General features: G+C 37.3%; 3 protein-coding genes across 9 annotated transcripts in view; 2 read left to right on the forward strand and 1 right to left on the reverse strand.

Moving 5' to 3' along the window:
• Positions 1–1,582, reverse strand: part of LOC106879026 (transcription factor MafK) — a 137,526-nt gene extending 135,944 nt beyond the window's left edge. The window contains exons 1-2 of the mRNA XM_052971368.2: positions 1,452–1,582; positions 1,088–1,223 (exon numbers count right to left, since the gene is read on the reverse strand). Of these exons, the coding sequence (XP_052827328.1) occupies positions 1,088–1,141 (54 nt within the window). The 5' untranslated portion in view covers positions 1,142–1,223; positions 1,452–1,582. The remainder of the gene's footprint in view (positions 1–1,087; positions 1,224–1,451) is intronic.
• LOC106876283 (85/88 kDa calcium-independent phospholipase A2) overlaps positions 1–25,828 on the forward strand; it is a 54,766-nt gene that overhangs the window by 11,358 nt on the left and 17,580 nt on the right. The window contains exons 1-7 of one of the 6 annotated variants that reach the window (XM_089359013.1): positions 1,751–1,799; positions 11,861–11,928; positions 19,762–19,880; positions 20,400–20,495; positions 22,125–22,340; positions 23,628–23,802; positions 24,242–24,432. In XM_089359013.1, coding sequence (XP_089215139.1) covers positions 19,795–19,880; positions 20,400–20,495; positions 22,125–22,340; positions 23,628–23,802; positions 24,242–24,432 — 764 coding nt within the window. In that variant the 5' untranslated portion in view covers positions 1,751–1,799; positions 11,861–11,928; positions 19,762–19,794. Of the gene's footprint in view, positions 1–1,750; positions 1,800–6,357; positions 6,377–11,860; positions 11,929–19,761; positions 19,881–20,399; positions 20,496–22,124; positions 22,341–23,627; positions 23,803–24,241; positions 24,433–25,828 lie in introns of those variants that run through there. The other 5 variants (XM_052971366.2, XM_089359012.1, XM_089359014.1 and 2 more) reach the window with 5 other exon arrangements.
• The window catches only part of LOC106876277 (uncharacterized), a 157,064-nt gene continuing 131,857 nt past the window's right edge, over positions 622–25,828 (forward strand). The window contains exon 1 of one of the 2 annotated variants that reach the window (XM_014924771.3): positions 622–640. The gene's annotated coding sequence lies outside the window, so the exon portion shown is untranslated. The remainder of the gene's footprint in view (positions 641–25,828) is intronic. The other variant, XM_089359022.1, reaches the window with a different exon arrangement.

Raw genomic sequence — 25,828 nt, forward strand, 5'->3', positions numbered from 1 at the left:
AATCTATTCCTGGTGTAGACAAAAAAACCAAGATTTCTGAAAGAATGGTAATGGTGAAAATATAAGAGTGTGTGGTGTTCATACTTTTCTTGTGGGCGTAAAAGAGGTAAGTGTAGTGGGATGTATATATAAAAAAAAATTGAAATCCAGATCAGTGACTTCGTCAACCAGGATTTAATGCCTGCACAACAACACGAGGGTTTCTCTTCCCCCAAAGTAATAGTAAACCCATCGCTCACTCTAAGTTTGTTTATTTAATTAAAATATTGATTAATTATAAATAACTTCATTATCTGTCTCGTCTTAATGCTGATGTAACACTCCAACTTCAGAGTTCATATGCCACTGGTGTCAATTTTGACTTTTGTGTCCGGAGATCGATTAAAACAAATATCAGTCACGTTCTGAATTCGATTTTGTGGCCATGTTAAACAAAAAGCTAAAGGGCCGCGTAGGGAGATGCCTGACATGTTCATTTGTCAAGACTGTATTCGTGTTTTAACTCCAAATCTTAGGGTTTATTTAAACAGGAAGTTAAATGAAACTGTCATGAGATGTACACCTCTCTCGGCCTGGTATTGAGGAAAGAAATAAGAGTAGTTTACGACTACAACCTGAATGCCATACCCAGAGTACGGGGACTCGACTCAATGGAATTCATCTAACACACACATTTAGTTGCTTCACTATACAATGTATTCTTTTCAATCTTACGGTTTTATAAAAATTTAGCTGACATTTCCAACAAGCCGACTGACCAGATAGAGTTACCTTCTTTGGCTCAAGATCCTAATATTTTATCGTGGGATAGTGACGAAAATGCAACTCCATGGTAGATCATACTTATTCAATATGAATATCCGGATGGATTGTGCTATATAGATGATCACAACTGTCCGATGAACGGTAACGTGAAACAGTTTGTGAAGATTTTTTTTCAGCTTTAATAAATATAATTTAATAAACAATATAATTTTTATGGATATCTACAATCGTATATGTACAGTCAACTGAATTTATTGAAACAAAATAATAACAATTATAATAATTAATTCCAGCAGCATTTAATTTTTTTTTTTGGACGTACCTTTTTGATTCTATCGGACCTTGATAACTTCGTAAGACGTTTATTGCTGGCCATATGAAGCAGACTTTTACTGTTCTTTTCGTCTATAAAATCTAAACTGTTGTCTTAGTGGTTCAATGTTCTTGTGATAAAGGTCCTTCAATAAATAAATAAATAAACATAAGTATTTTTATCTACATCTATCCTAAATATACATAAATATAGACATGTATGTTTAGATAGATAGATAGATAGATATCGATAGAGAGAGAGATGGATTTCCTAGCGTTAATTTCTTATACAGTAGAGGAAGCTGGAAGACACGAAAATGCTATAATATAACGAAATATGATAATTGTATAACAATATTTCTACAGCTGCTCACCAATTATAATAATTCAGTGATGTGGTCCAATGTTTACAAAATTTCGCACCGAAATACAGGATGTCATTCTACACCGCTTCGTTCAAAGACACCATCTATATTCATCGCCACCTTTAGCATTTAACTTTTTGCCAACTTTATTACTCTTTGGGTGTGTGTTTTTCTAGTTTAATTCAGAGTTTATTATTGATTGTAATAATTTTCAGTTGAGTATTTTGTTCATATTTCTTAAACAACTTAATGATAAACGTTTGAGATCTGCAGGAAGTAATGTTACGAAAAGTTATAGATAAAGCTACACAAGAGAACAGATGAAACTGAAAGTGGATATTAAACCAATTATAATCGGTAAGTTTGGGCTTACGAAAATTATATATTTATATAATTATATATACATATATATATATATAGCGATCTTACGGTTTATATAGATATATGTGTGATGAGTTAATTGCCTTTTTTATTGTATTATTTTGTTGAGTTACCTTTAATTATTTATATTTTGTATGGTTTCCATAGAAATCATTTCGTGAGCAGCGTGAAATATTGCTTTTATCTCTCTTTTTCTGTCATATATATATAGAGAGAGAGTGAGAGAGAGAGAGAGATATATTAAGTCATAATATATGGATCGAGTAATCCAGCAGTACTCATAAAAACAATTGCTTAATGTATCGTTCTACAAAACATATTCAATGTAGAGCACGATTCAAGAGAAAACGATTAGGCGATCTTTGAAAGATTTCCGGAGTGTATATGATAATATAAGTTATTTGCATGTTTTTGAGTTACGAAACAAATTTGTCGTGAGATTTGAATTTTCTTTTGTTTCACATAAATGTCCATCTATATATCTCCCATTTTCCTAAGATCGCCCTAACTTTTTTTTACAATTAAGCGTCATTTTCTTGGAGAGGTGCGTTTCTAAAGAAGCGCCACATATATATGTATATATATGTGTGTATGTATGTATGTATGTAGTTAATAAAGAAACATATATCAGAAAGAATCACACTCTAAAAAAAATAGAGCAGTAATTATTACAATGGTATGACTCGTATCGTAAGATCGCCATATATATATATATATATATATATATATATATATATATATATATATGCTTTTTATTATTATTATTAATCACAATTGCCCGATGAACGGGAACGTGAAACTCTGAGTAGCAGTTATCTGGGGGCTAATGCAAATTCACACATGCACACACACACGGGTAAGCACATAAATGTGAAACAAGGTGAGAAAAAAATAGTACTCAAATACAGCAGAGTAATACGCTTTTTTTTTTCCCTTTATCAAAACCGCAAAAACATCTCAAAAAAGTCGGGAGCTCCAAATCGGAGCTAATGCAGATTCGCGCACCTCATATTAAAAAATGCATTTTTCTGAAAAAATTTATTCGGATTCCGGTACTACTAAAGCAGCGCGGACCCGAACGCGCAGTCGCGCGTCCGCACTAGCTAGTCGTGAGTGGTCGATCCTAACCTTAACCCTAAACACGTATTCATTTGCACACGCGGGTTAGGGATAGGGTTAGGGACAGGGTTAGGGTTAGGGTTAGGATCGACCACTCACGACTAGCTAGCGCGGACGCGCGACTGCACGTTCGGGTCCGCGCTGCTTTAGTAGTACCCGGATTCCTAGGTTTTACATGTCAGAGATTACGAATTTGCAAAACAAATTTTTTTTAAATTCTAACCCCTAAGTTACTGGAGACATATGGGGAGAACCGCTGAGGGCTCGGCATATATCTCTACCGTAGTTTTGTGAGGTTTCAAACTTTTCGCCGAACACATAACTTTCACTTTGTGTTAACCTCTGTTTGACGGTCACCAAAAGATTTTAAAATTGTACTGAAACCAACTTATTTGACATATGGCAGATATTCTCATACTGATAAATACTACCAGTCCCTGTCCCAAAATAATGACAAAAATATTCCACCCGCTTCTTTAATTACGGTGAAAGCGTTGGGCCTGGTAATTAGGATGTTGCACACACACAACCACAAGGTTGTGAAAAGTACTTATGGTATGTCTAATTAATATTGTGTTTGTTGTTGCTTCATTGTAAAGCTAATTAAAATAACCTTTCATTGTCAGCTTTGTTTATCTCCATTCTTTACAGAGATTGATTTTTGAGATGTCTTATTATAAACTAGTAATTATTATAATTTAGTGTCCCCCCCTCTCATAAAGATAAGTTTTATTGTTGATATTTATTTATTATTATTGATTTAAATTCGATGACTGGCATCCATGCCAACGTCGTCCCCTTCATTGGACATGAAACTCAGCTTGCGAAGACTTATTGGGGCAAGCGAAAGTGAAATTGTGATGGCACCTGTACCCAGCATCGCCTTTCTGGCACTTGTGCCCGTGGCATGTGTAAGGACTTTTGAGCGAGACTGTTGCCAGTGCCCCTGGACTGGCTCTTGTGCGGGTGGCACATAAAATACACCATTTTGAGCGTGGTCGTTGCCAGTACCGCCTGACTGGCCTTCGTGCTGGTGGCATGTAAAAGCACCCACTACACTCTCTGAGTGGTTGGCGTTAGGAAGGGCATCCAGCTGTAGAAACTCTGCCAAATCAGATTGAAGCCTGGTGTCACCTCCTGGTCCACCAGTCCTCAGTCAAATCGGCCAACCCATGCTAGCATGGAAAGCGGATGTTAAACAATGATGATGATGATGATGATAGGTGCAGGCAATTATGCCGATTCTTTAGAGTATCAGACACAATAATACTTAGTGGCGTTTAGTGGTTCTTTACATTCTGAAAATTCAAATTTTGCTGTGGTCATCTTTTTCTTTCATCTATTCAGGGTTGGTAAGCACCAGCCAAGTACCGGGGTTGATGTAATCAACTTGCCCCTCCTCTCAAAACTGTTGGCCCTGTGCCAAAACTTGGGATTATTTCTAAGTGCAGGCATAGCTCAGTTCACTTCCCAATCTACCGGCACTCAAACCTAACGATTGAGCCAAGCTCTCTCCATCAAGGAAGGAGCTTCTACATGGCTACTTGTTCTGCTCAATACAGCAGCCAAATCACCTTCAAATTACATCCTACAGCTTAGAAAAGGACGAAGTAGACAACTTGTCGTTGAGTTGCCTACAATAGAAAAATGGCTGGGTGATTCCTTTCTCAGACACAAAACTCTCCCCACCTCTCTCTCCCTCCCCCTATCTCTCCCCCCTCTCTCTCTCTATTCCTGCTTTTTTTATGTAGAAATATTTCACTGATTAAGCAATTTCAATTAATGACTAGAAAATTTGCCAATGTTGCATTCTTCCAGAAGAATCCACTTTGATAATTGTTTTGATATTTTCTCTGATAATTGATGTCACTATTTCCCTGAAAAATTGATGTTGATATTTAGACACACTGATACATTGCCGATAATTGGTTGTTTAGTTGTTGTTTTTGTTTTTAATTAAGTTTGTAATTTGATAGACAATTAGTAAAGTAAAAGTGAAACCCTAAAGACACGTTGTTTCTATGTCTGTACCCCTTCACATAATCTGCCCCTGATGATTCTCTCCCCCCCACAACTCATCTTCCTAACACCCCCTCCACCCATGTTCACCACTCACTGCATTCCCTCCCGTCCATCTCCTAATCACTCTGTCCAGTCCTCTCTATAATTTCCCCTCCCTATAATTTGAGGCTACACCTTGACACATCTTAGCCCCTCCTCTCTCTCTCTCTCTCTCTCTCATCTCTCTTTTCCAACTGGAGTTTCTATGCATCTCCCCTCCAGCAAGACAATTGTTTCTTCCCTTCTATTCATATTCTAACCCCTCATCACCTGGCACAAAGCCACCTCCATCAATATTACCCCACCCTCTCAGGCTGTTCCGTTGATCAGATCAACTGTAACCATTGTCATCGTTACCAATGGAGTGCCAAGTATTTATATATATATATATATATACACACACACACTTTTATAAGAAAAGAGGAGACAGTAACTTTGAAGTGTCAGCCTTTGTCAGACTTTGAAGATTTATAAAAGCCTGGTAAATACGTACTAAAAAGTATTGAGTAATTCTTCAGTTTTTACATATTTGACAAAAATAACCATTTATATATATATATATATATATATATATATATATATATACATATACAAGAATAAGGGCAGGGAATCGTCAATTAATAATAGAATTAATAATTAACAATTTTGCCAAGTAGTTCAGTATGAAAAAACCTTTATCGGTAAAACCATTTATCATCATAAATATACAGGGATTAGCATTGAGTTGCTTCTCCAACGTACTGAAAATTTAGAAATAGCAGTCAAAGAACTACTGATTCTAAACTACAAATTTTTCTCTAAACGGATGGCGATATCTATGTGTGCCATAAATATCGCCATCCGTTTAGAGAAAAATTTGTAGTTTAGAATCAGTAGTTCTTTGACTGCTATTTCTAAATTTTCAGTACGTTGGAGAAGCAACTCAATGCTAATCCCTGTATATTTATGATTATATATACATATATATAGTATGTATACACGCACACAGACATGACTCTTATCTAAGTGGTCAAAGTTAGAGTTATCTACTGACATATCAGCGACTTGTATCCTTTCTTTCTTTCTTTCTTTTTACTTCTATTTCTAAGAATTATTGATAAAGGATTTTTTTTAGAGAAAACTGTTTTATGTTATGTTCTGTCAAAGACATGAATGGATGTATGTTATAGTTTCTTCACCAAATTTGACCTATAAGCAGGACCTGATCTTTTCATAGTGTTCAATACATTTGCACTAGCTGCTTGTTTTCAGCTTTGCTGAAACCTTTGTGTATAAATATATATACATACGCATACACACATAGAGAGAGAGAGTGAGCGAGAGAGAGTAACATTACTGCTGACACAATCTTCACTGCTGTATTACTTGTATGGGTGAGTTAAGTTTTGTGACATTTCCTTTCCGTCTCACTATTGTTGTTGTTTATATCAAGGATGAATGCTTGGGATCTTGAAAGTGAACAATCTGTCACCTACTACATCATGTCTCTATTGTGTTTGTGGTGTATGTGTGTGTGTGTTGCATACATAATGCCTGGATTGTCTACTTAATATTTGTGTGTAACATACATACACGCACACAAATAGTAATGAAGTACTGGAAGAATGGAAACTTCACACTGGAAAACTGAATGAATCATTCTTTTTAACATAAAATTTCGTTATGTTTTGGCCTCTGAGGTTTTCTGGTAACAGAGATCAGCAATTTTTTTCAAGAATTCAAAATACATCTGACACTCTCATCAACTTTAAGGAGAGGTGAGAGAGAGAGACTCTTTTACAATTGGCAGATGTAAAAGTACAGTTGTAACTCTGGCAGATTGGCAGGAACCAGGTCTACAGGTATGATTGAATTACCAAAGAATTTAGTAATAAGGACACCCATAACTTACTCAATGCTTAACCCTTTTAGTAGTAATCATCCAAGATCACCTCTTTCCAATTCTATGATACAAGACTTTTCATATCAAATTAAAATCTTCCTTCATAATTTTATGGAAGAACTATTTATATTCTAAATAGCAAGAAATGAAGGAAATTTACTTTATTCTTCTAAATTTGCTGAGAATTTCCAAAATTACTCACTGGCTCCCATGCCGGCAGCAAATAGAAAGCACCATCCGAACGTGGCCGATGCTAGCAACCCCTCACTGGCCCCTGTGCCGGCAGCAAATAGAAAGCACTATCCGAATGTGATCGATGCCAGGCCCATCTGACTGGCTCTGAGTTTGTGACACATAAAAACACCATCCGAACGTGGCCGATGCTAGCAACCCCTCACTGGCCCCTGTGCCGGTGGCACATAAAAAGCACTATCCAAATGAGATCGATGCTAGGCCCACCTGACTGGCTCGGTATGTGGTTAAGAAACTTGCTTTGAAATCACATGGTTCTGGGTTCAGTCCTAATGTACAGCACTTTGGGCAAATGTCATCTATTATAGCTCTGAGCCAGTCAATGCCTTATGAATGAATTTTGTAAATGAAAACTGTGTGGAAGCCTGTTTTGTGTGTTTGTGTTTCTCTCTCCCACTGCATGACAAGTGCTGTTGGTTTGTTTACATCCCTATAACTTACTAGTTCAGGAAAATAAACCAATAGCATGAGTACCAGATTGACGAAAATATGTACCAAGATTGGTTTGTTCGACTAAACCCTTCAAGGTGGTGCCCCAGCATGGTCGCAGACCAATGACTGAAACAAGTAAAAGAATAAAATATGTCCAACAGATTCGAGCCCTTGATATCCATTTCATTTTAGAGAATCATTTTAATTAATCATACCACCCACATATCTATATGTCTGTTAATTATAATTAAATTTTCTAGTCTATTCTAATCTGCTGAATATAATTTCTTCCTCATTATCTATAATTACACCAGTGATTCATTAAATTATCCTTTTGTTTTACTATTTGCTGTGTAGCATCTTTCTTTTGCTTTTTTGTTTTTTTTACTTCAGTTTTGCTTGTTCGTTGTTGTTAATAGATTAATATTAATTCAATGTTTATTAAATTCCTGATATGACAGCTATTATGTAGCATACATGGACAATAGGAAGAACACGACCAAGGTGGATGGGATGGGAGGTGTAGATCTGGTGGACTCATTCATGCTGGTATCTAACGTTTGATGTTTGATCTTCAGAAAGATTTACATTTCATGTGTGTATGTATACACACACACACACACACACACATACATATATATATATATATATGTATATCATCATCATCAGCATCATCATCATTGTTTAACATCCGCTTTCCATGCTGGCATGGGTTGGACAGTTCAATTGGGGTCTGGGAAGCCAAGAGGCTGCACCAGACCCCAATCTGATCTGGCAGTGTTTCTACAGCTGGATGTCATTCCTAACGCCAACCACTCCGAGAGTGTAGTGGGTGCTGTTATGTGCCACTGGCACACACATATATATATATATAGGTGCAGGAGTGGCTGTGTTGTAAGTAGCTTCGATGTAATCAACATCAAAAAATACCTTCGGAATGAGAACCCAGGTTTGAAATTTCCCCAAGACACCCGAAGAAGGCTGGAGGGTATATCAGCCGAAACGTTGTGTTAACAACAAACAAGATGAGGACAAATATGCATCAAATGTAAATAATGTAAATAATTCCTCATCTCTTAAATATAGAACAGCATTCTTGATGTCTTACTTAACATGGATATATTGTAGAAAGCCACAAAACTGCAGTATTTGTCTTGAGAAAGCTTCTCACAGCAACACATAAGACTAAAAAGCACAGAATTATGTGTTTATTCTTTTTCTTTTATTCTTTTACTAGTTTTAGTCATTTGACTGCAGCCATGCTGGAGCATCATCTTAGGTCGAGCAAATCGGCCCCAGAACTTATTCTTTGTAAGCCTAATACTTATTCTATCAGTCTCGTTTGCCAAACTGCTAAGTTATGGGGGACGTAAACACACCAGCATCGGTTGTCAAGCGATGTTGGGGACAAACACACAATCACATGTACAAACATGCATATATATATGTATGTATGTATATACATGATGGGCTTCTTTCAGTTTCCGTCTACCAAATCCACTCACAAGGCTTTGGTTGGCCCGAGGCTATAGTAGAAGACACTTGCCCAAGGTGCCACGCAGTGGGACTGAACCCGGAACCATGTGGTTGGTAATGCTTACACACTCATATATACGCACAGATTGCTTGCTCAGGTTTCTGAATCTCCATTTACGTAACACATAGCATAGTCCCATGGTGGTAGTGGCAGTGCTGTTGGCCTTTCTTTCAAGTTGCTTGGTTTGTCTTTTCTTTGTCTCACATAGAATGCCTGAACAATGGCATGAATGAAAGAACAGACAGACAGAAGAGGGGGGAAGAAAAAGAAGACATAGAAATAAAAGAATTGATCAGGCAATCCAAATGCAATCTTTAATTGTGAATCCATTGTTACTGGAGTACATTTTTCAAAAGTATTTAGGTTCATTATTTGGAATTGTGGCAATACGTCTTCTTAGCATAACATTATAAACTTAATTGTTTAATTAATTTAGCTCTTTTCACTCTCAACAACAGACACAATGTTTCACATAATTACTTGATTCATCAATTTCTTTATTCATTTTTTTTTTTTATTTATTCATTTGTTTAGTTTTCTGCATCAATTATTTCAGCTTCATCTGCAAAAATGTGCATTTATGCATTTGCATGTTGTATGTGTATGTGGCCTGCTGCGTGTGTGTGTATGCATTTGTGGTGGTAGCATGTATGTGGGTGTGCCTGTAGGTGGTGGTGGTGTGTGTTAGTGACATAATTAAGTCATTGTTTGATGTTTCTGCACTTAAGACAGTTTTCCTTAGACATTCTTCAGCTTCCAAGAATAATTGTATTTCTTTGGCCTAAATCTATGAAAGAGCTACTGCTGTTGCTACTACTACTACAGCATACTACTCATAACACCCTTTACTCTCAGTTAAATATAGCCATCTTCTTAGACATGATTTCCAGAGATTTCTCAAAGGTGAAAGAAATCCAGATATTGAGAAGCTCATCTCATGAACAAGGATGATCTTTAAACCGACAATGTTCTTTTATAAATACTATTTCTTTAGACTAAATACATGAAATCTACCTCTATATTCTACAATACCTGATGAAGCTGGGATCTCTTTAACTTTTTCAATGAGATATTTCAATGAAGTTGGCACTGATACCACACAAAAAGCAAGCAGTCCACTTTGTTAAGCGGTTGGCATTAGGAAGGGCATCCAGCTGTAAAAAAACAAAACCCTGCCAAACAGACAGTGGAGCTTCACACAGTCCTCTGGTTTACCAACTCCTGTCAAGCTGTCCAACCCATGCCCGCATGGAAAATGGATATTGATGAGGATAATGATGAGTAAATCTTCTACTTTGTCAGGAATTGAACTTGTTAACTCACTGAGTATCTGTGTGTCATATTACATCAGTGAGACTGAAGGTGACATCACATGAAACAGTCTTATTGTCGCTGTTTTACTTTTCATTAACAGTTAATTCGACAGTATTTATCCTATTTCGTCCTTTCCGACCTGCTTCCATAGCATCTCTCTCATTATTTTCCTTCCTCCAGACTTCCATCTGTTGGAACACTTTATTGCCTCTGATGAGTTTTCCTTCAACAATTCTGACTGAGTTTACGACTAGTCTAAAGTTACAGTTGCACATATGGTCAATTAAGACTAGGAACTAATATATCAGTGAAGTGTGTGTATATACATGGTACTGGCACAGGAGCCAGGAAGGGCTGGCATCGACCAAGTTCGGATGGTACTTTTTATGTGCCACTGGCACGGGGAGCCAGTCGGGTGGTTCTGGCAGTTACCCACACATGAATGAATGAATGGTGCTTATCACGTTGCCACCAGCACTGGTAACAGCCACAACTACAATTTCCTTATTTTTATATATATATATATATATATATGACCGAACGCAGCGTCACCAATCTGTAAGTAGTTTTCGTAACTTTATATTTTCCGACGCTACTCTATCTCTTTCTCTTCCTCCTCAATTTTTCCCCCTCTCGTTCTTCCTCTGTTTACTACTACGTATCTCTCTTTACCCCTCTCGTTCTTCCTCTGTTACTACTATGTGTCTCCTTTCCCCCCCTCGTACTTCCTCTCGTTGCTCACCTATTCTTCTACTTCCTCCCTTTGTTTCTCCCTCTACCACTCTCTCTCTCTTCCCCTTACACCGGCATGGTCACATGCTTCCCGTCAATAATCCTTTTCTTCCTTGGCTATTGCCGAGCAAACACGCGAACTTACTTCGTCCCCACTTTCAAGTTCATGCCTCACAGCGTTCATACACATAATTTTTCCCGTCTGGCCATATAACCTTTTCTGTTTGTTTTCCTGTCTTGTTTTTTGTCCGCCACTACATTCCTCCATGGCAAGGTTTAATTTGTGTATACAAATTTAATTTGCGGTCCATGGGAAGAGCCGTTTTAGCGATGCGTCCTGCCAGCTCTTCGAAACGCCGGTGTTAAAACGGGGGGTAGCTGATGAAGAAGAATGTTCTCTATGTGGCTTGTGTGTTTTCTCATCTACGTTTTGTTTGCAATGTCCTGTACCCAGATATGCACCTATACATACAGGTGGATGTCGGTATACACATACCTGTACGTATATATGCATATACTCATTTACTAATTGTTTATATATATATATATATATATATATATATACATACACACACCCACACAACAGACTTCTTTCAGTTTTTTTATACTAAATCTAAGGACCTTGTAACGAGTGAATGCTTTAAAAAAAAATATGTATATATACATAGACATATATTTATTTTTTTATTTTTATTTTACTTGTTTCAGTCATTTGACTGCAGCCATGCTGGAGCACCACCTTTAGTCAAAGAAATCAACGCCAGGACTTATTCTTTGTAAGCCTAGTAATTTTTCAATCAGTCTCTTTTGCCTAACTGCTAAGTTACAGGGATGTAAACACACAGACATATACATATTTATACAATGGGCTTCTTTCAGTTTCCATCTACCAAATCCACTCACAAGGCTTTGGTCAGACTGAGGCTTATTGTAGAAGACACTTCCCCAATGTTCCACACAGTGGGCCTGAACCTGGAACCATGTGGTTGGGAAGCAAGCTTCTTACGACATATCCACTCCTACACTTATATGTAGGAGGGGAGAGGGTGTTATGAGCACTGTAACATGCAGGTGTGTAGAACAATAATAACGGAGAAAGAATGGCTGACAGGTGAAGTGGTTCTGGATAACAAGAAAGAAAAGTGGTATCAAGGAGAAAGAGGTGCAGTGTGAGGAGGGGCATTGGTTGAGGTGCTCATCTATGCATATATAATTTATGCAGACACACACACACACGTGTGTGTGTGTGTGTCTGCATAACTGACAGGCATCTAAAACACAACAACCGTATATATTTACTGAACAGCTGCTGTGTATTTTTTTTTATTCAGAACATTAAATGCGAAACTAATGAAATTAACTCTGAAATTTGATGTCAATCAAAAATATTGATTTAAGATGATTTAATTACATTCATAATATTTGTTTTAGTCCTTTAAAAAAGACCCCAATGTTGAATAAGTTCATTTGAATGTTATCCATCTGTTTTCCCATGCTAACATTGGTTTGACAAATGCATATTATAGAGTTATTGTTTTACCACTGGACACCTTTCCTGTTGCTAACCCTTAACTTTTTTTTTTTTGAGAAAAGGATTTTTTTAAAAAAAACTTCTCTCCTGGAAAGCAGTGCTAAAAGACAGCTTGTTGGCGAGGAATATCAAGAAATGTCACATCATTAATTTGAACTCAATATCTTTTTGTAAAGATGCAGAAGATAAACGTTCACATAAGAATACACATGCTCACACACACATATATGTCTCTATATGTGTGTGTATATATATATAATACATACACACACACGTACACACACAATTGACTTCTGTGCAATTTCTGTTTGCGAATTCTATCAACCAAAACTCACTTATAGGGGCCACTTTAGGTCCTTAATCTTGCGAGTTGCAAGATGATCTTCCTAGTGCTAGTATCATGAAAAAGTGTGCAGCACCCTTTATAAAGTGGTTGGCATTAGGAAGGGCATCCAGCCTTTAAAACCTTGCCAAAGAAGATATTGGAACTTAATGCAGTTCTCCAATGTGTCAGATTCTATCAAACCATCCAGCTGATTGATGCCAACATGGATGACGGATGTTACATGTTTATACATATACCTACATACATACATACATATATGGCCTCTTTCCGTACCTCTCTCTCTCTCTCTATCTCTCTCTCTCTCTCTCTCTCTATCTCTCTCTCTATCTCTCTCTCTCTCTCTCTCTCTCTCTCTCTCTCTCTCTCTCTCTCTCTCCTCTCTCTCACTCACTAGGTAACCATGTACCTCCTCTATAGCAACACACCTGTGTCAGAAATATATTTCAACTAACCCAAATTTTGCTTATGCCTAAACACCACCTAGCGCTAACTTTTCAAGATACACACACACACACACACACACACACACATACATTACATGCAGGTAAAGGATTATTGTTTGAATACTGATTTTGCATACTAAAAAGAAGAGAATTCAGTACTGTGTGTGTCAAGGGGATACAGCACCTTACTTGAAAATAGAGGAGGGTTTGTGACAGTTAGGGCATCCAGCTGTAGAAAATGTGCCTCGATAAACGCTGTCTGACCCATGCAAACATGGAAAGCTTGACATTAAAACAGTGACATTAATGATGATTCATACATGCACAAATATGTTTATATGCATGCGTGTGTGTGTGTGTGCGGATCACTGATATATAATCTTTTCTACTCTGGCACAAGGCCCAAAACTTTTGGGGAGTGGGGCAGTTGATTAGACCGACCCTAGTATGCAACTGGTACTTAATTTATTGACCCCGGGAGGATGAAAGGCAAAGTCGACCTCGGCAGAATTTGAACTCAGAACATGACGGCAGACGAAATACCGCTAAGCATTTCGCCCAGCATGCTAACCACTCTGCCAGCTCGCCACCTTTCGCTGATGTATAATGGCAAAATATGTAAGCATCAATAAGAAACCAGAAAATGTTTTTTCTTTCAAAGTTCCTTGTGACATTTGTTCTGCACCAAGTTACAGTTAATCCCTTGTCACTGTTGCCATCAGAAAATAAGTAGGAAATCTAACTATAACCAGTAACACTACTGTTTGTCAGTTACTGTATAATATAAAAAATATGATAGATGCATGCGTGTATACGCTAGTGTATATAAAGCTCTCTTAATGAATTAATATTGTAAAAGTCATCAAATTAATGCTAAATTTAAAAACAAATTAATGAACGAAAATGTTGGGCCACAAGAAATTCCAAGATGGAAAAAAGATTTTAGAAAATAGTTTCCAAGCAACTGCTTGATCTAAATAGCTATTTTACACTCCACTTGGTGCTTCTTTGAGAACGGGGGGTGGTGGGGAGGGGGTTAGGGTGCACTCCCTCTTTCCCCAACCGTGCTGTGCTTATGTTAAACCAAACAACCCAGAACCACCGACCCTGTGGGAGAAAACATCTTTCATTATCACACCATACGATAACTCTTGTTATTCTCTTTCACTCCTCCTCCCCCCTCTCTTTTTCTCATCTTCTTCTGGAATTCTGCTGAGTATATTGTTTTTACCATTTCCCAACATCCAGTCTATTCTTTTTTAAACTCTCAGGATTGGATTTTTTTTGCCTTTCTCCCCCATCCCATCAAATTTTTAGGGTCTTCCAGCCCCAACTTGCAGATACATTATTTCTATTTAGGTTAAAAGGAATATTTTGCTTTTGTTTGTGTGTGTGTGTGTGCATTTATATATGTCTATGTGCATTTATAAATATATGTGTATATGTCTACATATACGTGTGAGTATGTATGCCTGCATGTGTGTGTGTGTGCTTATGCAAATGTACATACATATGTCTATGTGTGTGTGTGTGTATGTAAACAGTCATGGCTGTGTGTTTAAGAAGTTCACTTCCCAACCACATGGTTTTGAGTTCAATCCCATTGCATGGCACCTTGGGCAAGGGTCTTCTACTCTAGCTCAAGACACATGAATGCCTTGTGATCAGATTTGACATACAAAAACTTTATACCTTTCATCTTTTATTTGATTCCATCATTGGACTGCAGCCATACTGCAGCACCATCTTGAAGGGTTTAGTCAAACAAATTGGCCCCAGTATTTATTTTCTAAGCCTGATATTTATTCTACCAGTTTCTTTTGCCAAAGTGCTAAGTTACAGGGATGTAAACAAACCAACACTGGTTGTCAACACACACATATATTCGATGGGTTTCTTTCAGTTTCCATCTTCCAAATCCACTCACAAGGCTTTCGTTGGCCCAAAGCTATAGTAGAAGACACTTGCCCAAGGTACCATGCAGTGGGACTGAACCCAGAACCATGTTGTCAAGAAGCAAGCTTCTTACCACACAGCAATGATTGCATCTATATACATGTCTATCTTATTTTTAAATGGCAGATGTTACAAGGTGGTTCAGGGGCCAAGGGTTTTGAATCCCAAAACCATGTGGTTGAGAAGCAAACTTTTTAACTACGCGGTCATGTTTGTACCTATATATTCCAATCGTCTATGAAATAAGGAAATATTACCTTATTTGGAAACAGGTAAGGGCTGGTGACATGGAAAATCTGCCTCAACAAATTCTGTCTGAGCCATACAAGCATACTAAAGTGGACATTAAAACGATGATGAGGATTGAGGTGTGTTTTATATATTAATACACGCAATGTATGTATAAATATGAGTTATTTATGCCTTTAACTTTAACTAAAGAAGCCCTTAATGCATAGGGTATTTATTTTCACACAAGAGAGGGATTGAGAATTGTTAAAACAATAGGTGTGTGTGTGTGTGTTACATTAGTAGTTTGACATCTGGAAGTAGCAATTTCTCACTTAAGCACAACACCATTGACTTGAAAATGGTAGGGCTTCTTTGCTAATTGAATTTTAGCCTCACTGCATTACTAAGACTCACTTCCAAAAGAACCCCAGTGGAATTTGAGCACTTAACACACACACAAAAAAAAAAGGCACCTAAGTAACTTAATACTACAACAAGATGTTTACTCTGGAACTGTCTGAGACTGTCTCTGACGCACTGGTTCCACCGACATCTGGATTTAATCGGTGATATCAGCAGTTGTTGAGGAAATTTTAATTCACTTTTTCTTTTCTTTTTTTTTTTTTTGTTCTTGACACCTTTGTGTCAAGAACAACATGTTTGGTGACTTCACTGATTCCAAAGAAATTTGGTTTATCTAAACTGAGAAGATTCTCACACAATTGTTCTGCCTTTAACAATAGACTCAACTTTCTACTTTTTATTTATGCATGTAGAATCAACCGTTTGCGAAGCCAAGAAGAAAACTATTTTGTTTTCCTTTTGTCTTGTTTTGTATCAGTTCATATGCAAAATGTGAATGTTTTCAGGATCCCGAGGAGGCATTCTTAAGTAGAAGTTGTTTGCTCCAATCAGGGTTTTATAGCATTACATGAATGAGAGATAATTCTACCCCCAATGCTTGATAATATGCCAGTGTTTGACTGCTAACAATTAGTAATATTATCTGATATATAATAGAAATACTTCCTTGGTCTCCTGGGGAGTTTGAAGGACCACTGGTGTTTAAGTGTGTGAGAGATTAATCTTCTTTGGATGAGATACTGGTTTATTGCAGCTAATACTTCTCAGATGATCATGTTTACTGACATGAACTGTGGTGAAGTAGAATAAACTGTTCTGTTCAGGAATGTGACAAAACACCGGCAGTAGATTTGAACATTAAACCTCTGAGTTAGTATACTTATATGTTATCCACCCAGCCATCGCATCTCTTTCGATAATCCTTTGTTAATAACTGTTCTTCATTGACAGCTAGGTGGACTTAGGGAATGTAGAATAAAGTGGTCTACACAGATATGCAGCTTGAAAGAAGCTTTAATACTTACACACACACACACACACACACACACATGTATATGTGTTGGGTGTGGTATATATTTCTTCATGAATGTCTGCATGTATATATGGTTTGTTTGTCAGTTTACATTTTCTGTATTTTACAAGTGTGATCTCAAATCATATTTTTAATTCTGGGCATGTACAAGTTGTAACCTGGTCTGGGATTATGTACACAATCATGGAACTAATCCACACATAGTCTCAGACATCAAACCAATCAAAGACATCATGTAGACATGGAAGGTAGAGATGGGTGGAATGTGTCCATAAATCTCCTCTTTGATCTTGTGCTCGTGCCATGAGATGCTATGAGCCCTCATGATAATCCTGCTGTGTGTACCATCATGATAATCCTACTGTATGTACCATCATGATAATCCTGGTATATGTACGAATCAAAGTAATCTTGAAGCTTCTTCTCCACCGTCTTGGTTTTTGCTCTTTAGAGAAGAAAGTTCTCACCACATGCAGGGTAGGGTTTGCTGGCCTTTGATATGTTGACCACCAGACAATATCAGACGTTTTATTTTGGAGGTTTGCACAACCTGGATGAGGACAAGAAAGACCACATTGATGTTATAAGGAACTGCACATAAAGTCGAGGGCCCACCAAAGCTTATGAGGGGTAGAGACTAACAACATGGTATGATGGGGTAGATCTTGGTTGCAGACTCTCAACGTAGTAAAAATGGTGTTATTAGTTGCAGCAGCATCAGATGTAAATATATGATGTACAGGTGAAATTAATAGTTTGGGAAATTATAATCTTATTAACAAACAATTAATCTTAGTCATTGAAGAGGTCTTTGTTGCAGCAGCAGTAGCAGCAGCAGCAGTAGACTGGAGCTTTTCAGATTTTTACATTTTCAAACTTAAGAATGTTGTGCTATGCAAATGATTTGATACATGATTCAAATTGTATGAGAAGTTCTTGATTGAAAACATTTTAAGATATAGAAGAAAAAAGACTGATTAAAATTCATGATGTTGAATTCTTTAACTTTAGTCTAAAATCAGCATCTTCATCTTCATTCTCTCTCAGACATTTTGTTTCTTCTTTTCTTTTCTAACGGAATTCACGAATATATTTGCACTAAATGCTATCTCAAGGAATCAATTTCTCTTCTGATAAAGAATTAAATCCTAATTAATTTACTGAACTATGAAGAAGCATCACCATTTCTTAATTCTTTAGATCCTCTATTTTTACTAAAATTATATAGTTTTTGTTATTATCGTTCTTATTCTTTCTGCAACTATAAATAAGATCAATGAGTTTAGTGTGTGTGTGTGTGAAGAAATTCTATAAATGTCTTTAACAATACAGGAAAGTAAATCAAATCCAATATCAACTTGAAGAATGGTAAAGTTTTTAATGCCATGCTTTGATCTATAAGCATTTTCTTGACTCTTTAACAATTTTTCTTTTCTTTTCTTTTTTTTTTGTTTTGCTTTTTCCAGCTGAAGTTTAAATTTCTTGTTTGTTGTTTTGTTTCCTGTTGTTTTTCTTTTTCTTTTTTTCCCTATTGATTTTTCTCCTTCAAATCCTACTTTTCCGTTTATTTGCTGTCGTGATTTGTGACAAAATACTGTTATTTGTTAAATGAACTGGATGCCCTCGAATCCAATTGTCTTTTATCTTCGTTATATATACAACACACACTCAAATACATATGTATATACATATGTGTGTGCATACATACACACACACGTTTGTATTTAAATTTATTAGAAATTTTAAAAGACAAAACAATCAAAAATATTATGGCTTTTAGCTTTGTTTAAATCTGGGTGAGAGGGGAGCTTTAGCAATTTTTTACTGATTCATCTTGGATTTTTGCTATGAAATCATTTCACTCACTTCACTAATTTCTATTAGCTTCAGAGAGAGAGAGAGAGAGAGAGAAAAAGAGAGAGAGAGAAAGAGAGAGAGAGAGAAAGAGAGAGAGAGAGAGAAAGAGAGAGAGAGAGAAAGAGAGAGAGAGAAATTGAGAGAGAGAAAGAGAGAGAGAGAAATTGAGAGAGAGGGGGAGAGAGCAAGATTGTATGTGTGTGGATGAGGTACTCCATTGCTAAGGGTTGGATAACTAAACATAGAGGTCTCCAACCTCATATCTATTGATGGTTGTTTGCTGAGAGTGACATTATTTATTTTCTGCCTGATGTGTCTTAGCATGGCCTCAGCCTGTAGGCTGCAACAAGTAAAGAAAGTATGCAATTGTGCATCTAACTTGGCTGGAGGGTTTATCAGCTGAAATGTGTTAACAACAAACAAGATGAGGACAAATATCTGTCAAATATAAATAATGTACATAATTCCTCATCTCTTAAATATAAAACTGGAATAATAATAATAATAATAATAATAATAATAATAATAATAATAATAATAATAATAATAATAATAATAATATGAGAACCCAGGTTTGAAATTTCCCCAAGACACCTGATGAAGGCTGGAGGGTATATCAGCCGAAGCGTTTTGTTAACAACAAACAAGATGAGGACAAATATCTGTCAAATGTAAATAATGTAAATAATTCCTCATCTCTTAAATATAGAACTTACTCAAAGTATTCCTTGCTAAAGAGTTTTTTAATCCTTTCAACTCCACACCACTCGAATGCAGTGGTGTTGGTACCTCACTCTTCTTTGAGACGCTGCAGACATGTATATTTATATATTTATTTATTTATTGCAGGGATCTGAATGTTTTAAATGACAATTATTCAAAATGGTTGAAATATTTAAGAACTTGGTGGGTACTCTAATCCGAGGACCGTATCATGTACAGATTGTGAACACTTCAGATTACAATAAGTATAATCTATTTTTCCATCTTCAGTATTTTTCATAAATGTCTGTAAAAAAATTAAAACTGAATATGTTTCTGCATGTTTATCTTCTGCTTCCCTCATTTTCCTTGATTTTATTATCGTTTCAAATATGCACAACAGATTAGACTCTTATTACAGAAACATTTCAAGCATCAGTCTGCAACAAGTAACCTTAGATGCCAAGAACCCTCCTAAGTATTCTAGCTATCTCTAATAACACTGTTTTCTGGAGCTACACTAAACTGAGTTTTATCCCAATTTCCTCTATCCATCTGTTCAAATCTTTAGGGATAATTCCCAATGCACCCTTAACTACAAGGATACATTTTACCCACACCTTCCATAGTCTTTGTAACTCTCGAATTATGCCTACCTAATCTATAAAGAAATAAAAGATTTTGCAAAATGGTGAGGGATTATTGTATACAAATATATATAGATATATGCATGTAGCACTGTTTTATGTTTGTATATATATATGTATATATATATCCATTTTCAGTCAAGTTTTGAGTGATCCCCCACTCTACCTCTATAAAGAAAGATCTACATTCCATGCTATTTTGAAATTACCAAAATCTAGCTCAAAAGCTTTCGGGTAACTATCAACAGCCTCATCTTTTTCTTCCACTATTGTTGTTGTTGTTGGAATTCCTCTTTTGCCATCATTCTCTCATTTCTTTCCTTCTTTTTCTCTACCAACCACTTTCAAAATGGACCAATACAATTGCTGTTGAAAACGGGGTGGTGCAAGGAGACATCATTAGCTCAACACTGTTTTTAATCTCTAATCACTGTTTTTAATGCTGTAACCCTCAGGACTGTAATGTCTTCATCATGCAACTGGCAGGGTTTGGGCTTGTAGAGCTTTTAAGTCAAGGCCTAAGCCATTTGCTCTGGCATGTGCCAACAAGCTGCACATCCAGAAAGTGACCTGCAGGAAATTGTGGATATTACTTTTTGTAACTAGCAGCATGGACGACATACAACTCGGCTCAGAGTGTGCCTCAAATGAAGACTTGATGTGCACTCTCTGCTGTTGTATTCTTCTGCCTGGGGTTTAGTAAGAGTACGTAGTTGTGTGCAAGGTTGTCAAGTACATATTAGTGGCCAACCTGTATGTCAGGCCAACCTGTATATCAGGTCAACCTGTATGTCAAATCTGCTGGTTAAAGTCAGCTAAATAAGACACGTTATTGTCACATAGCTTAGTAGTTATACATAGTGATGTTATTCAGCTGTGAAGTTTAAAACTGAATTTGCAGGTCAGCTGCAAAATTTTTAAAAAGCTACCTCGTGCAATATGTGAGGCAGTTACTGCCTCATGAATTGGAAAGAAAGACTGGCAGTAGGAACAGTTTGTCACAGTAACAAATTGACAACCACCTTAAATACATATTGCATGTCATCATCATCATTTAACGTCCGCTTTCCATGCTAGCATGGGTTGGACGATTTGACTGGGGACTGGTGAACCAGATGGCTACACCAGGTTCCAATCTGATTTGGCAATGTTTCTACAGTTGGATGCCCTTCCTAACGCCAACCACTCCAAGAGTGCAGTGGGTGCTTTTTACGTGCCACGTATACGTGTATTCTTTTCTTTTATTCTTCTACTTGTTTCAGTCATTAGACTGTGGCCATGCTGGAGCACTGCCTTTAGTTGAGCAAATCGATCTCGGGACTTATTCTTTGTAAGCCTAGTATTTATTCTATCGGTCTCTTTTGCCGAACTGCTAAATTATGGGGACGTAAATGCACCAGCATCAGTTGTCAAGCCATTACACAGACATATGTGTGTGTATATATATATACGATGGGCTTCTTTCAGTTTCCATCTACTAAATCTACTCACAAGGCCTTGGTCAGCCCAAGGCTATAGGAAAAGACACTTGCCGAAGGTGCCACACAGTGGGACTGAACCCGGAACCATGTGGTTGGTTAGCAAGCTACTTACCACACAGCCACTCTTACACCTAACAGCCACTCTTGCACTTGTATATTCAATACAGAGAAAAACAATTTCCTTTAAAGAACTACTGCCATGTGCAGTGGTCATTTTACCTTCCTTCAGAGTTCAAATCCTTCTGAGGTCAACTTTTGTCCTACATTCTATCAGATTCAATAAAGTAAATTTCAAGTTAAGCACTATCAACTCTCTGCTCTAAAAATTGCTGACCCTGGGACGAAATTAGAAAGAATTGCCATTTTCTTTCTATGATTTCAGTTTGTTCTGTTTGAGAGAAGAAGGAGAAGCGTTTGTAGTGTTCAATTCCTTCCGGCAACGCCTGGCTAAACTGATCATTCCAGTTCCTTCCTACCTTGATTGCAAACTATTAAAGACTATCTGTGACTGCTTAAGGGAGAACCCATTATGGTCGACTGCCCATGTAGCAGCTTGCGTTGGCTATGAAGACGCTTTCAAGAATGCGGATGTCTTAAGGTAATTATCTTTCTGGCCTTTTCCAGGAATTCTTTTCACTTTTCCATGTTGCCGTTATTTTGTCATCGTCATCAGTTTCAATGCCATTGTCTTCATTATTACTTATCGTTTGGATTATCATCATCATTGTCATTATTTTGTCATCATTCTCACTAACAGCATCATTATCATCATACTGTCAACACTATCATTGTCATCATTATCACTGACACCATCTTTATTGTCATCATTATCAATAGTGTCCTTGTTATTATGACCACCATTTGCCATTGTCACTCTTATGACGACCATCATTGATACTATTGTCAACGCCATTGTTTTCACCATAATCATCACTATCAACATCATCATCAACATCATGATCCTCATTATTGTTATTTCAAATGTTTGTTAGAAGCAGGTTGACCAGTTCTTTGGTAAAACCCAAGTGTATGTTCTGCTGTAACAGGAAACCTATTCCCTCTGTGTGTGCCACTGGTCCACTGCAGTACTAACGGTCCTGATTCCACATCCACTATTTTCATGATAAAGTCCACAAAAGCAATTAACTTTGCATCCAATGAGAAGAGCAATTGATAAACTGTTTTTTTTTTTTTGTTTTTGTTTTTTTTAAATTACAAGGAAGATAGGGATTGCTCTTCAGCCTTGCAGACTGGGAACATTGGTGTAGTTTGGTAATGCGAGCAGAGGCCTCCCCTGCCTGGCAAAGCTGCACCAGCATGGGTGCCATTTGCATGACACCAGTATCTGCCATGACTGCAATCTTGCTTGGCTTGATGGGTCTCAGTCATTGCCTCTGTGAGGCCCAACGCTAAGTTCCCTTCGCAGAGATCAGCACTTCTTTACACACACACGCACATGCACATATATATATTAGTCAAATCAAATAAACAAACAATAAAATTAACAATAACAGGCAACAAGAGGACGTGCGCCAGAAATGTATTAGTTTGAGGCTCAGTAAAAAGAGGGTTTTTAATGTTTTGAGCATAGCTCTTCATCAGAAAGGAAAAAGAGAAAAGAAGGAAAAAAAATGACTAACAGCATGTGTGTAGTTACAATGTTCTCACACACACACACACACACACACACACACACACACACACAAAATCTATCTTATAGATATATAAACTGGACAAATTTAAGTATTTCTATGTAGATTGTAAAAATGAACAGCCTTAATCAATTTTCAAACCTTATGGGAGGTGGGGGAATCTCATTGATTTGACCAGTCCCAGAGAAACAAGCAGTGTGTGTGTGTATACACTCCTCGTTTTTATTATGCAGGCACATAAATGAACACTCACAAATTACGGGTAAAACAGCTTTGATGGTTGGCATCAAGAATAACAATTTCCAGTGTGTGAAAACGATGTTAAAGAATGGTGCAATGACTAATCTGAGTGACAGAGATGGCAACACTATATTCCACTATGCCATCCACTCCAAAGATGTTATCATGGTAAGTCATCTCTTTCAATCTCTCTCACTCTTTCATTTCTTCTTATTCTTACTTTGGTCTCACTTCGCTTCTCTCTCTCTCTCTCTCTCTCTCTCTCTCTCTCTCTCTCTCTCTCTCTCTCTCTCTCTCTCTCTCTCTCTCACTGTTTTATATATATGTGTGTGTTGAAGCCAGTGGTGATTTTATTGAATAAATTTACTCTTTAGTATTTCAAGATATTTTTTTTATGTAATTTTAGTAAATATATCAGTTAAAATTAGATGTCAATGTTATTTTCATTTTTGTGTAATTTAGACAACAATTTGTTCACCCCCACCCCACTGTGTGTGTGTGTATATATATATGTTGTATGTATGTATACACACACACACTCTATCTCTCTCTCTCTCTCTCTCTCTCTCTCTCTCTCTCTCTTCATTCATTCCATGATCTATTGCAGTTATTCAAGGATTATTCTGCAGCCAGTGCCATTAACAAGAAGAACAACAACGGTGAGACCCCCCTCTTTCATTGTTGTCAAGAAGGGAGTCTAGAATGCACTCAGGCTCTTCTTGATATTGGGGCAGATCCCTATCAAATGAGTCATGGAATCGCTCCCATCCACATAGCCTTGAAGAAGGGAGATTCCAGGTAAGACCTGTTCAATTCTTGTTTATTGCATTTTAGGTTTGGAGAGTTGAGATGACCAATGGATTAAGCAACATTACCGTTTGGTCTGCTCTTTTATTGTTTTGCTTGTTTCAGTAATTTGACAGTGGCCATGCTGGAGCACCACCTTTAATCGAACCAATCGACCCCAGCACTTAGTCTTTGTAAGCCTAGTACTTATTCTATTGGTCTCTTTTGCTGAGCTGCTAAGTTACAGGGACATAAACACACCAACACTGGTGTCAAACAATGGTGGCGGGGACAAACACAGATGCAAATACATACATACATACATACATACATATATATATATATATATATATATATATATATGATGGATTTCTTTCAGAGGCTAAACATAGAGGGGACAAACAAGGACAAAGGGATTAAGTCAATTACATCAACCCCAGTGTGTAACTGGTACTTAATTTATCGACCCCCGAAAGGATGAAAGGCAAAGTCGACCTCGGCGGAATTTGAACTCAGAATGTAATGGCAGACGAAATACCTCTCAGCATTTCGCCCAGCGTGCTAATGTTTCTGCCAGTTTGCCACCTTTGGCAATGCATATTTTGCACAAATGATTCTTTTTATTGTGACCAAATTCAAGTGTTACACATTAGCTCACTCCCTCCATCAAATCGACATTACCTGGATGGACAAGTGCACACAGGTGTGCCACGCATCAGGTGCTGAAGTGATTGCAGAGCAATACGAGAAGCGTTTTGCTCAAGAACACAACGCACCATCCGCTCTAGGAATTGAAACCCGATCTTACAATTGTGAGTGTACCACCCTAACTACATATATCTATATACACGGTGGGCTTCTTTCACTTTCTGGTTAACAGCTCCACTCACAAACTTTTGATTGGCCTGAGACTGTCTTGGAAAGCACTTGCCTAAGGTGCCATGCATGTGGTATTCAGTCTGAAACCATGTGACTGGGAAGTGAACTTCTCTCATTGACACAACCAACTGTGATCCACTGGACGGGTATTGTTTGGTGTGCATTAACAAAAGAACAACTGAACGCAAGAGCTGTCTGTGGTGTACAGGACAGACAACAATGCTTGTGTGTGATGTGTATGGAGGATGAGAGCTGTATACATAAGTTCCAAGCTTATATCAGTGGAAAGAGTTTGTTGTTGAATTTTTGGGGGCTGTGAATTGTTTCATGGTTTAAGTGTCAGGTTCAAGTGACGTGTGTTCGAGAAGGAACTGGGTCATGCATTGTGAACCATTGTATTCGTTATATCTAGTGGCACTTATTCAGTTCAAGTTGATTAACAAACAGCTTGTGTTTCCCTTCTCTCTTTTTTTTCTTTTAACCAGAATAGCTTTTTTGTCTTATCCATATATTATTGATGTTATAATCT

The sequence above is a fragment of the Octopus bimaculoides genome, chromosome 10 (genome assembly GCF_046866305.1).
Source record: "Octopus bimaculoides isolate indiv1 chromosome 10, ASM4686630v1, whole genome shotgun sequence".
Taxonomy (NCBI): Eukaryota; Metazoa; Mollusca; class Cephalopoda; order Octopoda; family Octopodidae; genus Octopus; species Octopus bimaculoides.